The sequence below is a fragment of the Helicoverpa zea genome, chromosome 20, assembly GCF_022581195.2.
Source record: "Helicoverpa zea isolate HzStark_Cry1AcR chromosome 20, ilHelZeax1.1, whole genome shotgun sequence".
Classification (NCBI taxonomy): Eukaryota; Metazoa; Arthropoda; class Insecta; order Lepidoptera; family Noctuidae; genus Helicoverpa; species Helicoverpa zea.
The window spans coordinates 6,229,144-6,248,340 of NC_061471.1; the positions used below are offsets into that span (position 1 = coordinate 6,229,144).

Genomic DNA, 19,197 nt, shown 5'->3' on the forward strand with positions numbered 1-19,197 from the left:
GGAAGTGAGTGACGTGTCGTGCGTCCCCGTCATTTGCGTCCGTCACTTAACATTTGGAGTTGTAAACAAACCCTCGTGGCACAAGATGAAGACAATTACTGCGACCCGCGCCGGCACGCCACAGTACCTTCGTGCTCGACGCTACACGCTTCTACACAGAATTTTTTCCAATCCGAATTTCCCGATACAAACGTTCGTGACTCACTCGAGTCGCTCCTGCCGTGTTGACTTATTACGACTCTCTACTTCTACAACGTCTATATACCGACCAACCTTAATGAAATTCCAAATTCAATTTAAAGATATAGCTACATAATTATTCAGGCCCATTACAATAAAGGATTTCTGGACTTAATGACCCGTTCACCCGTAACGAAATAATATAGTAAGATAAGGAAAATTAGCTGTCTCAAGCTTAATTAAACCGATAATTCAAATTTTATTAAAGTAGAATCGTCACCAAAACCATCTTAATAAGCCAAGGTTTAAAACAAATCCAGGGAGTTTTTCGTAAAATGAAATTAGCCGAAAAAGGCGGCGCCATTAAAATTACATTAGCATAAATAAGAGGAATGCTAATCTAAGGAAAATAAATCTTGGGCAAGAAATAAAAATAATCCTCGTGGCCAGCCATTTAATGACGTCATGACAGATTTGCTTAGCGGCTTATTTTACGACTGTCGAATTTCCCTTCAGCAGAAAATAAAATTTTCCGCTCGGAGATATGGTGTCGAACAGTTTTGCCGGTGTTAAATATTTTATTGGAACCCAGAAACCCCTCAAGGTTTCCGTTTTAGATAAAGTTGATTTTTCTTTACTGAAATTGATTAGAAACAGTTCTGTATTTTAAAGAATTTGCTGAAGATAGTTCAAACAAAGAGTATCCGGATATCCGAAGATTATAATTTGTAGAGTATCTTTGTCTCTGTAATGTTCACGGTCAATAGTCACACGACTTATTAACAAAAATAATTACTTTGAGTCAAGCTTTTTGTCAAGCCGGGCACTCTCTACACGCAACCTCTTACTTGTTCCAACGTTAACAAATGACCCGCGTTTTAAATAAAACAGACCTGCCATTTACCGCAAAAAGGTTGAAAGGAAGGGAGTTGTAAAAACTTTTGAATTAAAAGTCAAACGGCTCATTACATTCCAGACAGCCATTTTATGGATGAGATTTATTTTGGTCTCTTTCAAATCATAGTCGTTATGTGAATCGTGTGAATAGATATTTAGAACTTAAATAAAATTCCTAATGCTTGGTATACCAATTGACTGTTGTCAAAAATTATTATTACCATTTGTACTTTGCTTGTTGAGTACTTCCTTTTGGATAGTCTGAGGAAACACTTCATTTTTCTTTACAAAGAGGAACTAAATTCGACTTATTTGCGTTTATGTTTGCACAAATGCAATAAATCAAATTATAAATACTTTAATGCTGTCGTCACAGAAGTAGGTTTCCAAAAAGGGACTCTCGAGGGGCTGAGCGTAGCCAAAGCAATGCCCAAAAGCGGCCATCAGTTAGAGCAAGTTTAACACTCTTTTATTCTAATTAGTCCGTGGGGGACAAACTCAGAGGGTCCGCGCTGCAAGCCACGGGATAGGAAACGTTGGCATTCCACCCTCCCGGGACACTTGTTTAATTCACAGAGTTATGATATATCTAGACTGTCCTTTTAGCTAATTAAACCGGTTTAACAGAAACACGACACACAGTAACAAAGTTAGCAGCAAAACGTTCAAAACAAGCTTTTAATTTATATACGTTTCTGACAAACATTTTCCTGATACACAAAACGAAGTATCGGCATATCAATGCGGGCGACTAATAAAACAACACCCCACGTCACACGCTACAACGGAAAACTATCGCATAAAAAGTAGTCCCAACAAACCATCTATTACAAATAAACTGATGACGCAGTGTAGGTACGGGTATATCTGCCGATTCCGGCAATTTTCTGTCCTGCACGGCGCCTACACGTATTCAACCGAATTCAATTCTGCCCTCTCAGATATTCCACGTGCACAAAAATAGTCGATTCGGCTCCCGGCCGGGATCGATGGAACTACGCCCTGGAAAAGATGGCGTAATATCACAACAGATGTCGACGACGGTTATGTCAACTGGCCGTCCATTCACGAAACTAATAAAAGATTCAGCATTGTCGTTTGGCCGAAAGAGGGTCCTTCCAAAGCATTGGCGCCCATTCCGCGCGGTGTGTAGGCTCATACCGGACCTTAGGCCGTCATTATCACTGGATATGGTTTAGAATGAACATAGCTGTAATCTCTCGCGTTATTCCTTTTTTAGGCCCCTTTTGTATTAGTGGTTTTTGTCATATTGGGTGGGAATGACAATTGCCGTGTATATTGCCTTATGTGATCATCACGTGAATAGAATTGAAGCTGTTCCCAGTGAACTGACTACATATACATACCTTTGTAATGTTATTACAGCAGAGATTGTGTTTTAGGAATTTCACATCGTTCGGATAAATGTTGTTGCTTTTGCATTATACTTCCATTATGTTATCTTATATCATCAAAAAACTCATAACCATAATCACCAAAAAAGTTCAGCCTTCAAGGAAATAAAAATAAACAACATTGACCAAAACAATTGCGAAACAAAATGCAATCATGTAAAACATCAGAAAAAATAGCAAGAAATATGAGATCGGAAAGTTACAGCATAAAGTATATATCAAATAGCAATTGGCAATTCCGGATAGAAAGGTTCGCCCTATAAAGTACGTGAGGCGGTCAAAAACAAACTTCTGCCATAAATAACCAGATCGGATAAGAGAAGGTACGCACTCAGCCATTTTATATTCAATAAAAAATGAGATAAACTAAATTGTCTTGCGATACAGTCGGTTACAAGATTTATGGGGACGGAACAATATTCGTGTTTATTAAAAAGTTATCAGAGTATGTCCCTTTTAGTATGGGGGTCAGACACTTGTGGAATACGTGCGTTTGTATGGGGTATCAAAGATTTCGCATTATTCAGACTTTCTTCCTATATTACAGTCTATGTTCAAAATTAGATCTTGTAAAGTTATGTGTATGTAGAACCTAATTTTGAAGGGTTTTATAACACAAGCTATATAATACGAATTTTATGAGTGTTGTGGTAAGAAAAATTGTGCTATAAACAATGCTTTGGCCACAGTTTATGAATCATCTCGGAAAATATCCATAAAAAGATGCTCTGAATTTTTTCCGGCCACATCACAAAATACGATATGGAAACTTAGTGAGAGTTCCAAATGCTTTCCAAAATGAGTGTAGATTTTATCCTGCAAACAACGGCAAATTGAAGCTAATAAAGCTAAGTAGGTACTACTATTATGAAAGTAAACAAAAATCACATTTCACCTATTTTCCATACTTCTAAAACGCCACAATTTCCCGCCACGATTTGCCAGCCATTACAAAAACGTAATCGAAAAATAAATTTGACATCAGTGTTCCAACCTCAGTGAAAAGTTTTTATTCGCCAGGACAAGGGTCAGAGGCTTCTGTTGAGATTAAAAGACATTATTTACCCGTATATATGCGTAACCAAGCATCAAACTTTTATATTTCTGACAGGGGACTGAAAACAGACCCTTTGTATACATGTAGTACTAGCTAGCTGTTTCAATGATTATGAACCAAGCGATTTCGTTTGAGTGGCAAATGTACTCTAATTAATTGAAGAGTAAAGAAAGTCACACACTTTCTTTACTCTTCGTCATTTTATATTTACGTGTAATAGCGTTGTTATTTAGTATACTTTTCGAGTCCCCAAAATCATTTTCATAAATAACTTTTATGAAAGTACGTAACGATTATCTGAAGATATTTAAGAATTATGTTTAGTGTGGCGGTTCCGAGCCCTTAAAGGCAATAGACAACGCCTTTGTGGATTATAGTTTGTTATGTCAGACTTTATCTAACGGTAGCGTTAACTAAAATGAGCAGTCTTAACTAAAAATATTATTAAAAAATAAAATGATTATACGAATGACAATATAAAAACTGACCAATTGTTTATGTGAGCACGATCAGTAATCTCAATGGAGCACTCGATAAAACCCTCTTTCGCTGTCAAAATACCCACAATTTCGTTCAATATGGAAGTGTTAAAAACAGGTAAAGGATTATGGAGCGTTCTCGCAAACTACAGGAAAGCAATTGACTGGAATGACTATATGGAATATTACAGTTCCATTCAGTGTTGCTTCGGGACCAGCTTTTAATATTAAAAACGTACATTTTCCTCTCATTGCAATCATTTGTCGAATTATTTTGTACAACAGTATAATATTGCAAATATTACTAGAAATAACTCCGTAACTCGGGGTATTAGGTAACTCAAACAAACAGTTTTTAAGTCGGGGTTAGCTTTCGGATTTAATGCTGAACATCTCTGATTTTCATAGAATTGAAACAAGTTCTTGAAATAGAGAGGTTTATATAACTACTTATCAAGCCTTGGAAATTGATATCATAGAATCACATTTTCCTGGAAGAGCTCAGTAGATGCGCAATAAAATATAATGAGTATCAAGTACACCTACATTTAACCAGTAATGTTTAGCTTACATGTAACGACTAAAGCAATCAGAATTCACAGAATTCTAAACTTAAGAAACTACTGGAAAAATCCAACAACGCATAATGACAAAATAAGTGTTCGTCTATTAAAATCAAGACTAAGTAGTCAAGTTCTACACGTGCCCCTTCAATCAACTGCTATCTAATTGCCTAATCAATCATCAATATATTTACATTTATTGTTCTCGCACACTGCATGTCATTAAACATCCTTGGCAGTCGTTACGGGTAGTCAGAAGCCAGTAAGTCTGACGCCAGTCTAATCAAGGGGTATCGGATTGCCCGGGTAACTGGGTTGAGGAGGTCAGATAGGCAGTCGCTCCTTGTAAAGCACTGGTACTTAGCTGAATCCGGTTGGACTGGAAGCTGACCCCAAAATAGTTGGGAAAAAGGCTGGGAGAATGATGAGTACCCGCACACTCCAAACTTTTAGTCGGCCGATAGTTTGTTTTTGCTCATAAATCATTTTGAAAATGAAGGGTCGCATGCACATAACAATGATTAGGTACTTAGCCGATATCAGAAATACTAAAAATTTGAGTGGAATCAAGATTTTATTTTAAAAAATCGTCAACTATCGGATCAGCTGCCGGCAGACTGTTGAGTCTGTAGTGTGTCTCGCTTACCAAAATGTATTTTTATGTGCACATGTTTATGTAGAAAATAAGGCTCCCTACAAAACGTGGAAAAAGATCGCTCACGTAACAGTTTATTTTAGTCCGACAAAAGCTTTCGGCGCGTCAAAACAAAAGATTACAATATTGGCGCGCAACGTTTTTAGACGAACGATAAATCGAATGAAAGTCAATTTCCTATTGGGAATGATGTCCGACGTTTTGTTCCGGGCCTTATTAAGCGAGGAATGACAACTGAATTGGTGTGAGACAGGCCTTGTGCCTCCACGTTCCACGGCAGCTGCGGTTTTGGCAAAGATCGACTTCCCAAAATAGTTCGTTCGAATCAAATGGTTCAGTTAACTGTTGTATTTTTAGACTCAGGATTTTATGCAGGCGTTTAGTGACAATTCATTCCCTATTGCAAGCGAGACAAGCCTTTACATGCGGTTTCTATTTTATTTCGTACTAGTTCATGTGGTCAAGACCAAATTGTATAAGTGTCTACACTTTACATTTCTTTTTATTCAACAATGATGGAGTCACAAGTCAAATGTCATTAAATCAAATATCGATATGAAGTATAGGTTCAATTTTAAATACATTATTATTTATTTTTATATGACCTTTGAGAAACATGATAAGGTAGTACCTACAGTAATTTCAATCACATTAAAATATTAAAAGAAAAAGCATTTAATTAAATATTTCGTTATAAGTTTGGGTATAAAATAAGTAGGTACGTGCAAACGAATGGATTTCCCGGAATACACTTTAAAGCTTACACTCATTTGTGTCAATATCCCAGCCTTTAAAAAAAATATTATATAATTTTCAGATAAATAGGCATTAAATTGGATACACCTATGTAAATATCTTACTAAAAAATTCAAATAACTTCTTAAAAAGAAAATGGTGACATCAAAACTGTCAATATTCAAATTAAGAAAAGAAACAAAACACTGGCACGAAGCCAGACAGTGTCAATGAGGTGTAAATTCAAAAGTGTTGTGTCTATGGTCGTGTGATTGTCTGTGCGATGTAAAGGAGTTTGTATACGATGTGTTCAGTGATGTGGCTGCGGCTGCTGGTGATGCTGGCCGCCTGCTGGGCGCAGGAGGGGGAGTGGAGCGAAGACGCTGAGGACTTAGGTAAGAACTTTATAGAATTTTGTTTTACTAATGTAAAGGTTCCCAGGTACAATTTTTCAGAAACGGAAAGTTATGGCAGTAACTGTAAATGATAAGGAAGCAAGCAGATGGATTATGCTGAGCAAATCATGTCTAGTGCATGTCTAGTGTTCGTATGACGCAACTTCTATGCACATAAATTCTTAGATCGGCAAAATTGTTTCAGATAAAAACTATATAACTAAAAGCTCAGACACCAACTTTTTCAGTCATAAAAGTAATCTACAAGAATAGATACCTTTTTATTTGTTATGCTAAGTGGAATAAACACAAATCTAAGTAAATAAAAATAGACATTTACTCTGTAAACATCAATCGAATATTTTATTCTAAACTTTATATCCGCTTGTGGGCTGTCTGAGTCAGGCTGTCGGTAAATCCATGAGGATCGGAAATAATAGCGCTGAGACTAACTTTGAATGTATTTTGGTTTCGATTCTATTAATATTCAATTTAAGCAGAGATTCTATTTATCAATTCCATCGAAAAAGCTATTCAGAGGATTGCAAAGGTTTTATAATTGTTTGTTTCTAAAAGTACAGTGCATAAGAATAATACAATGAATCATTGTTGAAAACTAAACCATTTAGAAATGGAACTGCACACACATCAAATTAATTAAACCACTAACCACAAAATAATGTAAACAAAATACAATCACGACCACGTCAACCCATGTGTAGTACATTCACTATTTGACTCTGTTAAATAACATTTGGTAGCAAATATGGAGCTATTATTTCAAATATCTAGTTACAAACACGGATTTTAATGAAAGGGGAATTATGGAATAATTAAAATGACAATTTTTACGGCCTTCCCAAGCCGCACCTCACCGTGAATCGCTGAAGCGATCAAATGAAACAAAATCGAACAAACTCAAGTGGGAATCGCGCTCAACCCATTAAACGCGATTGCTTGTCGAAAATGAAAATGGGGAAATATATTTTCGTTTGTTCGACGGATCGTTGTTCCATGTTTTTTGTCTGATTTTTATGCAATCCGTCGGGAGCTGCGTTTACACGCAACAAATTGCTCACTTTGATATTTGATTGAGAGCGCTGAACGTAACGTGTCGCTTCAATCGTACGTAATGGTTACAAAGGAAACTTTTGCATGAACGTTTTCGACGTTATTATCGAACAATCAAAGGCAACTTGAAAGTTTTGCTATTATGATAGTTCGAAAAGTCTAAATGAGTCTGAAGAGCTGTCAAAAATGATTTGTAGTTAAGACAATACCGTAAACACCTCTTGAGGTATGTCTAAATGTAAACTAGAGAGCTGCTCAAGTTCGATTTCTCGTTTGGGTGCCTGCGAAAGGAGCAAAAAGAGCGACCCAATTAAAAAGTGTTCATGCATGGGTGGCTCTATTCGGCTCCAATTTTATTGGAACGATTAATTTTATTGCGAAAATTTCTGGACAGAGCGGAACGAATCGAAAACGAGAGTCGGCCGAGGTGGCTTCAGCGACCTTTTGTGGTCGCGGAATGGATGGGTTTGTTCACTACCGAATCTAATCAAAGGGCACACAGCCGAAAAAACTGCTCGGAGCTCTCATTGTGGCCGTGATGAATGAATTGAAATTTTAATGTAATTGGATATCGGCGATGATCGAGCGCGCCCGATGCCGCTATGTACGACAATAATAAATATCCGCCACTAGATATATTGCCACGCCCGCAGCGGTTTATTACATTTTTTTCTTGCTCGTTTTATTTAGGCATAAATACGAAGCCTAGACTTTGATTACTGTGAACAAATAAGCGAATCGTTAGTGGAAACTAAAGAGCTCTAAATACGTACATTTAATTCGGCGTTAAATAATCGCTGTTATGTGGTTATACCGCATTACTTGTACAACTAAGGTAATTTGTACGAGTACAAAACCTTATTTGGTAATAAATCATTACTAGAGCGAGTTGAAGTACAAGAAAACACAGCACATGCTCGTTAATGAAAGTGCAAATTATTTGTTAGCGTCATGGCCGCGAGTTGCGGTACAGTCGCGCACACTAACGCTCGCCTTATTACCCGATACACTTGTGTGAGTGAGTGTACGCCCAGTGCTACTGTAAACTTTTAACGGGTACTAACGAGTAATTCCTAGAACCCATAATGTCCGCGTTGACCTTTATTTAGCCCCAAACAAAATATTAAGCGACACTGGATTTCAAGGAATTGCTATGGTCTTGCAAGTGACTTTTAAATACCTACAGTTATATGAGAAAAAAAATTAAAGTTAATTTATCCTTTTGTTTTAATTTACAATGTTTTAAATATATACTGAGGCTCTGACCACATGACGTCCCCACAATAGTTAGAGTAACAGTTAAACTGAAACTATACGCGAGTACATACGGTTCGGATGAGCAATAACGTGCACATGTGGTGTACAGTCGACAACAGAGTAGTTCGCGCGACTCGAGTAGGTCAGAGCCGGGGCTTGCGACGTGTCTCCACAATAATTTTATTAATATTACCCCCGGAAGCCTGTCACGCGCGAAACAACCGCTCGTATATCTTGAGAGTCTGCGAAAAAATATGATATATTGAGAGAACGAGAGACGAAAGAGCTTTTCTTAGCTTCCCTTCGCGGAGTTTAGCGTCATTTTAGTGTACTTGAGTACGTTGTAAGGTTTTACTACACCTCGAAATAAAGTTGCCATCTTCAAATAAAATTAATAGCTTTTCTATCTGTTTCTTAAATAAACTTACAAAGTTCGTCAGCCACGATTGAAGCTATGTAAAACTGTTTTTCATTTATACAAAAAATCGTTGCGAAATTCTAAAAAGTTGTCAAGAAGAAAGCCCTGAATATTTTTATCGTCCATTTTTGCTTTATGTTTACCGGCACGACATGCTTTGATCAAAGGCCCGACATCGCTACACGTCAACGTACTTGTAGGAGCTTACACTCAAACGACAAGGACGGTAGGTGGAACATTTTAGCCCGCTGCCTGTCATGAAAAAATGGAGCTCAAGGAATCGTTGCTTGTTTCTTTTGCGTTGCTCTCTTTAATTATGAGAGGATTTTAAATCAAACCATTTTAATCTTTACTCTCTTTGTTAATCAAATATACCTTCATTTTACCTTACTATGTGATCATACAAATCGTCAAATAGACATAAAGTCCCGAAGCTAAGGTTTCCAGCGCACAGACTTCAAAATGCAGTTAGTTACCGAGCCAAAATATTCAGATCGCGTCGAACATTAAACGTGCGCAGATTGGCGAGGCTCATACGTGGTGGCGTGTCGTGACATGCCCCCACCACTCATCTGGCCACATTCGGCACCACAGTAATGAGTGGCGCAATTCTTTAGTGCCCTCCAACACGACACAATCTGCGGGCGCGTTATAGCCACCCATTACAACGGCAAACCACCAATCTAATATAATTTATATTTCCGATACATTATGCGTGACATTCAACGTCGAAAGTTGAGGCTTTGTCAGAACAGCTTTATTGTGCTGTTATTGTAAGTCGAACGCTGGTGATATCGAAATAAAGGGGCGGGACAGATTCGGAATTTCATTTCTGTGCTCTTATCTTAACGCGGGTAGGCGTCGTGTCTCCCTGCCTAGCAGCGTTGCTCTTTTTCTTTGCATTGTTTACAAAAAACTTTTTATGTGTTTTGTTTCACGACACTTTTGAAATAAAAAGTTTGTATTCAAATTGACGCATCAAGAGCTCGTTCTAATGTAAAACCAGCCAGACGTTTCGATGATGTATACCTTCCAGTAATGCTTACGTAATCCCTTACTTTCGATATGTTAAGGTTCACTAAACTTAATAGGAAACTACGAAAATTCTCACGTTTTATAGACCATTTTACCACGAAATGCACTTAGGTAACGAGCGGTAAAATAGAGCAGGTACGTAGTAAAGATTGTTTGATAAAAAACATATTACTGTTTTGGCACAGACGGATTTTATAAATAGCGACAAAGTACCAAGGTTAGTTCCCCCACTATGGGCGATTGAGCATAATTTGTCTACGGCATAAAAACTTACGCAATACATATATCGGGGGCACAATACCTCTTGGGTCTTCAAGCAAATTGATACCCTACTGGCACCGCGAGACCAAGTAATCCGTCTTTATTAGGGAAGTCTCCACACTGAGTAAATTGAAAATTCCTTCTAAGTATGACTGATGGTGTACATTACTTGGCCCCAACACGGTGACAGTTTTTCCTTAAAGAAAAGAAGATTATTTCATGCGGTGTGGAAACGGAGCGTTTTAATATTGCGTTTATTTATATTCATGGTCTCTTTATCGCCTCGAGAAAGGGAAGCCAGGAATCGTAACGATGTAAGTACAGAATAACAGTGATATTCACTTAGGCGTTCTTTTTGTCGGAGTTGTTCGAAGGCGGGACTTGTTACCGGCGTCTCGAGCGACTACCATGAATGTTTTGTGCCGACGACTTAGGGTACCGAAATTAGCTTTCGTCTACTGCGCTGTTCACATATACACAGGTACGCATTCATTTTAATCTAACAAGCATCACGGCAGGTAGCAAGCTTGTACGAACACAATTTCGTAGGTATTACCTAACAAACGACGTGTATTTTTATTTTTTCATTTCTTCTAACAATGATAAAACAAAAATGTGAACAAAATTATGTTTTTATGAAAAGGATTTTCGTGATAAGTTGTCGTCGGCTTAGGCTCGAGGCATATTGAGGTAAATTCAAAATGAAGTAGCGTTGAATTTTTATAAACCAGCGTGACGTAACACAGATAAGTAGCTCACGTACTAAAATCCTCGAATTTATTCGAAATAATCTGATCCTTTCCTTGCACAAGCAATTCGTTGGACAGCAAAAATGCGCTTACTTTTCTAGTTCTACAGGCACAATAAACAGTGTTCTTCAGTATGCTAAGAATTTAGAGTAAAAGGCTGCAGACAAAACTTTCCGTGAGTATGCCTTGCGCCTTACTTATGCGGAGGGGTCGTAAACTCGTAACTTGTATTAAATTAACCAAACGGAAGAGGTAGTATGTATGAGAAAATTCTTGGTGTAATTTACGGCGCTTATAGTATAATTATGGTACAGGAGGGCCGACTATTGAGGGGTACGTAGGAACTTAAGACTATATTACACTGTAATAACGTGCACTAACACGCTTGCGGGGACCCTTAGGGTGCGGAGGGTGCACGGATAATGAGGAGCTGAACCTAAAAGGAGCAATATGGAACCCTATATAATAGCTAGACTGAAAATTAATTAAAGTTTAACTAAGAAGTCTGGACGGACGAAGCCAATGAGCTGTGATTGGTCGTTGGCGGTCGTTAAGACGATAACCATATCCTACTAATTGAAAACAGGGGAAAATAATTAAGTTTTCAATGGTGTCTGGAATCTGAGAATTAACATTATTTTTGAATCGATATAAGGTTACAAAAGTGCTGTTACACAATTAATAATTTTGAATGATGATTGCATTATTTCAGACATAGACATACGCTTCTGTGATGTAGGGTACTATTCATAAAATATATATTTTCAGCAACGTTAAATAGAAACAAAACATTTCCCTCTTAATCTCTGAAATATCGAAAACAATTCAAATGCATAAAACTGTAGAGTTTCTTTAGGCAAAAATATTCGAACAATAGACAGACATTTGGTGATTGGTTGGATTAAAAAGTATTCAACAGTCACTTGCGAGAGTATTTGCAAAGCTAACCCGCCATTTTATTTGGGGAAAATTCTCGAAGCTTTAACGTGTGTCGTTTCGACCGACTTTTGACTCGCATACTGGCAATTTGTTTGAACTGTCATTCTATGACTAAATGGAATGGAGTATAAATGGTCAAGAGTGCTCTTTGGTACTGGTTGTCAACAATGCTCAATAATCAATTAGGATTTACGTGTATATACTGAGACCTCGATAGCGCAATTGTCACCATGCCGGACTGCCAAACCTGAGGTCCCGGGTTCCATTCCCGGTTCGGTCGACATTTGTATAATGAGCATGCTTGTTGGCCGCAGTCTGGGTGTTATAATATGTATTTATAAATATTATATATGTAGCAATATGTAGATGTCAGATGACCCGAAATCAATAAAATATGCGACTTAGACTACAAAATAACAATATTTTTTTTATTTTGCAAAAACATCGTTAGATTAAATAAATGTTCATTGTTGCAGTGTCGACGGTCGACGTAGACGCAGTACTGGGTCGAACAGCCTCCCTCCCGTGTGACGTCACGCCCGACACTAACGAAGACAGGGTCTACATGGTACTCTGGTTCCGAGCCGGCAAGGCCACGGGAGGCAAACCAATATACAGGTACCCGAGCTTTACTACAAAAATATTCATATTGATTACACGGCCTATATTTGATTACAAATATTGACGAGCACAATTCTGATATAAAATCGAATACTGCAAAAATAAATGGATTGATGTATTCACTGTATGTACACACTTTACATAAATTACGTGAACTTCATTAAAAACACAAAAATGTTAACTCAAACATAATTTGAGCAATCATCAAATGTCGTAGCGCTACGTAGCTACGCGGCTACGAAATGCTACGCAGCTCGTAGCGCCTGCTACGCGTTATCCGTGTTTGAAATTGATTAATTATAATTGTCAAACTAATCAGTATGCAAATATGATGTTATTATTATTATTTGGTATTGTGTTAGCAATTATAATGCTGTGTTAACATTGGGTATTTTAACGTTTGACTATTGGAATATTGCAATAGTGGCGAGATCATATTTTCTGCACCAATTAATTTAATATATATTTTGGTCGCTTTGTGACGGTATCATTTAAACTCAATTTAGATGTGTATGATATTTTTAGACCACAACATGTAATATAAAGCTAACATAACACATTTTCATTCTAACTATACCTCCTACATTTTATCACAAGTCCCGCCCACATTTTTTCCTTTTACCAATCTCTCAACCCTTCCCACAAATTCCATCTATAAAAGCTCATACAAACTCACTATTAATCTATATATTTTTCCTACACTAAGTTAGTTCAATTAATTGCGTTCAAGCTAGTCGGGGCTAGCCTGCGGTCTGAGATAAGCCGGCGTCCAAGACATCAATCATGCTTTGACAAATTTATGTGATTCCAACGGCAGATCTTGTACACTACATCTGTATTGTAGATGAAGTGGTATGAAATATGCTTTGTGAATCGCTTGATAAGTTGCGTTATAAACGATTATGGTTGTTTGATAGTGTATGTTGTTTTGTGTTAAGTGAGGGATTAGATTTCGATAATACCATTTATCCAACTAATATAATAAATGTGAAAATGGCCGGACCGATTTGGTTGAAATTTAGTATGTTGATAGGTGATACTTACATAAGCTACTTTTTATCAACACACCACCGCGGGCGGAAGCTAGAATTATATAAGTTAAATAAAGTATTTAAAAATGTTCACACAAATATTCCAGTTTACTGAGCATAGTCTCAAAAGGAGAAAAAAAAATCACATTAAAAAGTTTGACATTACTTCTAAAAAATAAGGATAAATGAACATGGATATGACAAATACCTACATATTGATAAAGGTATGTATATGAATATATAAAATATATTATACATAAGATAAGCATAAAACGCGTTAGTACGCTATCTCAGACGCAAACTTCATCTGGTGCTCAAGAGTATCACGTTCACATTTCCGCACTGTGATGGCATACAATCCTATTTTACTATCCTCATTTAAACGAGGCAGGCACTATAATATATAACTATAGTGCCTGCTTTATCGTAAGGATATATAAAAAATATATGTTATGTATAAAAGTAAGAGAGTTAACTGGAAAACAGCAAATTACAGCAAAAAATCAAAATCAAAAATAGACGATCAGGGATCCAATCTCTGTATGCTATATCATTAGTGCACATTTGTTTATTTTTTTACAACTGTCAAAAACCAATGCGCGTATGCTATGTAATTAACGCGCACTAGTTCATTTTTATATATCCCAACCTTTCACTGAATTGTTCAAATATATAAACAAACAAAAACCTACAAAATCTTAATGACTTAACCTTAACATCAATTGAAAACAGAACCCCAAAAAACAGAAACAATAATTCACTCATGAATAAAATAAAAGGCACGGCAGATAGCGAACGCAAGAAACAAAAGGGTAGATACAAGATTATGTTACATCTACAAACACACATTTGCACTAATGTCGGGGTAAATATGAAATATGAGATGGTAGACAAAAATGGGGGATTGATTTACTGTAGCCGTCGGTGGCCGGATCTCGGGGAGATGGGGACTTCCGTGCTATAGATACACCGTATGTGTTAGGGCTGTGGGTAAGATATTTTTATGATTAGATATTTTTTTGATATGGAGAAGAATTATGGATGGAGAGATATTTTAAATTAAAATAACTTTTATAGATGTTCATATGGATCGAGCTGTGTAAAGATGTTTTTTTTATTATAATGGCAACTTACGGCCGTTCCCAATATTTTACCTATGTTCATTGTTTACAACAGATAGAATTTTGTCATAAGCCCCATACAAGTAACTTTAAATTCCTATTTTTAGTAAGCAAAAGATTAGATAGGTAGAATATTGGGAATAGCCGTTAGTGAACATTTAAATTATTTTTAAAGATCCCCAAATTATGACGCTGTTCGGATTTTGTCTCAAAAAATCTCCACAAATACAAAACGAAAACATGACCTAACTTCAAAGCACACCCCTACAACCTACAACTTACACGAATGACCGACTGATACGATTGGAATTTGAATCAATCCAATTCCGTCCATATTTTATTTGTACTTGAGTTCATTATCGAACGAGCACAGTTGAAGTGGATTGAAATATCCGATAGAGATCACGTCGTAACTGGACCAGGTAGTATTCATATTTTATGAAGTTTTACGTTTGTACTGCGGAGATGTCCACGTTATTATTGTTTAATAAGATGAGATCTGGTTTTGTATGAATAAAACTTGTTTGGAGTTCTGATTGCAATTGTAACTTATGTTAGTTTTTCATTTATTGCGATTTTGATATTGTTAATAGCATTTCAACATATAGGTACGATTGTTATGAAAAGGGGATGAATAGGTCCTTGTGCATTACTCAATGTTAAATTATGTAAATTGGCTTAAAGGCTCGAGCAGACCGGATGCGTATGCGTAACCACGAGCGTAGTCACGCGCGTAGTTACGGCGTAACCATGAGTTGTAATGTATGGAAATGTATGAGACAGGCCACACCGCTTGCGTAACGACGCGCGTGTCTACGTTACGCAAGCGGTGTGGCCTGTCTCATACATTTCCATACATTACAACTCATGGTTACGCCGTAACTACGCGCGTGACTACGCGCGTGGTTACGCATACGCATCCGGTCTGCTCGAGCCTTTAACCAGCATCGATTACATTACAAAACAAACTTACAAAGAATCGTGTTAAGAACATTCAAAATGCACAGAATCAAAGTCACAACTATACAACCTTCGCAGCTAGAATTCATTTTTTAAACCAGCCAGTATTGCAGAAAAAAGGTTGTACAACGAAGTACGTATAGCACAAAATATAGGCGATTAAGCGTTTGGCTCAGACCTAGGCCAGGTATTTCTCGATTCTTTCTAGGTCGCCGACTGACCTGGTTCTGCCAACACTTGCTCTCTAGTCTTTTAGCAACTTTAATTTAGGTTTTGTTTTGCCTGCCAAAGCTACAGCCAAATGCTTTGACTTAATTTTTTTGTGAACTTTCATTGGGACGTGGAAATTTTAACAGGTTTTTTTTTTAATTGTCGTACGTTTACTGTTGTCTACAAACATGGCATTTTGAGTATTTAGAGGGAACTACTTTTAGCAAGCAGATAAAAAGTATTATGATAATCTACATTTTAATATGATGTGTAAGCTATACAAGCTGTTGATTTGCATCCGTGCCATATTCAAGGAGGTAATTATGCTAATGATTCTCGACCCAAATCAATAAAAAAATTGGTACGTAATTTTTTTTCTTTATTTTTTTTTCGGAATTCCGTAAATGTCATCTAGCCTTATTTAAACTTGGCGCGTATGTTACTGGCGTTAAAACCGTGCTGCACCCTCACACAAACGCAAACACAAAGCATACGCTATGATCACTCATAAATTTCATTCATAAAATTGGATTACTTCGGAAATACCACGACATTACAATGACAAAAAAGCAGTGCATATTAGTTATTACCCATCTACTGTAATTCCAATCGATTATTTACGTATTGTATGTCCTCCTCCTGAACTATGGCACAAATGCAAATCAACAGCTTGTATTAGTGCCAAGTTTCATCCAATCCTTTAAATACTACGAAGAGATAGTATTATATTAGTTTTATTTGTTTCTTCATTGTAAATCTATGAAAACAGAACTACACTTGTTTAAAATGTTGCGCGGTATTTTACGTGTTTTAAAGCCACATTACAGAATTTCAGTGAAATATTCAGTGAAATGATTAAGTGATAACCGAGTGTTTGTTGAAAACCGAGCCCATCCTTTGTGTTCCGCGTTGTGGACAATAATGACTAAAGGGATATATTCGAATAAAATGCAAGCACTGAAATGTAAAACAAGTGAACGCCCCTCGGTTTTGTCCGAGCCGAGGCAACGTTTATTTTTTTATGTGCACCATTTTGAAATATACGTCAAACGCATATTCAGGGCTGGGTTGTATAGAAACACGTGTATATGAGAGTTCGGGCTTGACACTTTTTTTTGTAAGCAGAGAATTAGTTGCATATTTTTTTGCTGGTGGTTTTTTTTTAGTTTACTGTGCAGGACAAATGTCCGTGCCTCAGAGAGCACGTAATCTCGTAAATGTCGGTCCTGCGCCTAATCTCTCTCCGTTCGTGTCTGATTGCCGTCCCATTAGACTATGATAGTGATGATATAGAGAGTGCACCTATGGCTCGGCAAAATATGCTTGATGCTCTACAACATATCCTACGCAGCTGACTGATCTCGTAAAAGAGCATAGCCACTATGGTCGATAATCAAACTGAACGCTATTATAAGTACTTGTTAATAATTAATAACTATGCCGACATTAGGTAAATGATGTTTTTTTTCTCCTTCTCTAAGAATAATTTGATATCGAAATAAAAAAGCTTCACAGTATTCAGTTCGAATTCTTTTCCCACAGTATATTTCAATACTGTTCTTACGACTTGTACATTTATCTATGCAAATACTCAACGCGTTGCGCGGCTTCCGATACACGCACTGCTCTTACACCCGATAGTACTGTGAAGCCGACATTAAATATTAATGGAAAACACCTTAGGGTTTACTACCTATGCTTCGAGCAAAATGAGAAAAATATTTTGAAAACTGAGTATAAATTGTAGGTACACATACGTCCAAAGCAGCCTGGATTGCACACATTGCACACATGTGTCATTCTTGACCCTTTATATAAGTTTTATTTCATCAACATTTAATTATTGTCTATAATATGACTTGCAGAGAGACTTTCCTTTAAATTATGGTTGGGACCTACTGAAAGCTTATTTACTTACTTATTTAGCTTGTATGTATGCTGTTATCTTCATAACGTCGTCTGATATCGTCAGAAGCCAATCAAGTATGCTACAGGTCCGACATAAAATAACCAGTAATGCATTCCACAGAGATTATGAAAGTGTACAATAAGCAATTACCACAGAGTAGTTTAGATACAGAAGCTCCATATTACATGAAACTAGGCAACACACCCGGCCCTGCCCGTCCCGGTCATTAATCACGGGGCGTCGTTTAGCCCTATTATTAAGGTAACTGCCGACGGCTTTTAAATATCCTCGTGAAGGTACTATAAACCTTCGGCGTCAAGGCGATAACAGGTCGTGGATTGAACAGTTTGAATGTACGACGGTTCCTTTTAGAATTAACCGAACAAATGCTACGATAGTTAATTTTGCGCGGACGATTTCAATGGTAACCTTGATATTGAAGGTTTTTTTGGCTACATTATCAAGGTTTTTCTTTATTTTAATTTTCATTAGCCAAAACATCTTTGTTAATTTAAAAAATAATTAGATGAAATTCAAATTAAATGAAACAATTGGCTCTGATGAAGACTTTCAGGATAAAAACGCTTCAGACGTATCCAACGTTAAAAACTCTCTATTATGTTTTTTTCATAACACTTACTGTATTACTCATTAGAATGAATCAAATAACCTTTATTTGACATACACTTGGATCAGCTAAGTAATGTCTGAAAGCATGTTGCAGAAAATTTATAGAATGACTTAACCAAGTTAGCGTCAAACTTATTGACGCTAAGTTACAATCAACTTCATCATTGATTACAAGTTCATTGTGTTTTATGTTGGTAGTTGTTATTCTATTAATGCCAATTTTATAATGTACAAATGATGATCGAAAATTTTACGAAGATAGCGATAGTTAACTTAAAAACATTTAAGGTACTATGACGCAAATATTATCTATACATATATCTATATATATATATATAAATGAAACCCGCTTTCCGTTGTCACGACATAACATGAAAACGGCTTGACCGATTTGGCTGAAAATTTGAGGGGAGGTAACTTAGACCCGGGAGAAGGTTTTAGGATGAGATAAGGAGTTTTTGTCACCATCCGGCTACGGGACGCAGGTGAAACCGCGGCCGAAAGCTAGTAATTCATAAAAATCGACGTGAAACAGAGATAAGCACTTAAGAATACTGTCTTCCGTAGATAATATAGTGACAATAACTTTATATTATTGTACTAAGTTTA

At 36.9% G+C, this 19,197-nt stretch overlaps 1 protein-coding gene across 3 annotated transcripts in view; it reads left to right on the forward strand.

Annotated features, from left to right (window-relative positions):
• The first annotated feature begins 6,079 nt into the window (after positions 1-6,079).
• Positions 6,080-19,197, forward strand: part of LOC124640400 (hemicentin-1-like) — a 67,390-nt gene continuing 54,272 nt past the window's right edge. The window contains exons 1-2 of one of the 3 annotated variants that reach the window (XM_047178161.1): positions 6,080-6,376; positions 12,583-12,724. In XM_047178161.1, the coding sequence (XP_047034117.1) occupies positions 6,286-6,376; positions 12,583-12,724 (233 nt within the window). In that variant the 5' untranslated portion in view covers positions 6,080-6,285. The remainder of the gene's footprint in view (positions 6,377-12,582; positions 12,725-19,197) is intronic. The other 2 variants (XM_047178160.1, XM_047178162.1) reach the window with 2 other exon arrangements.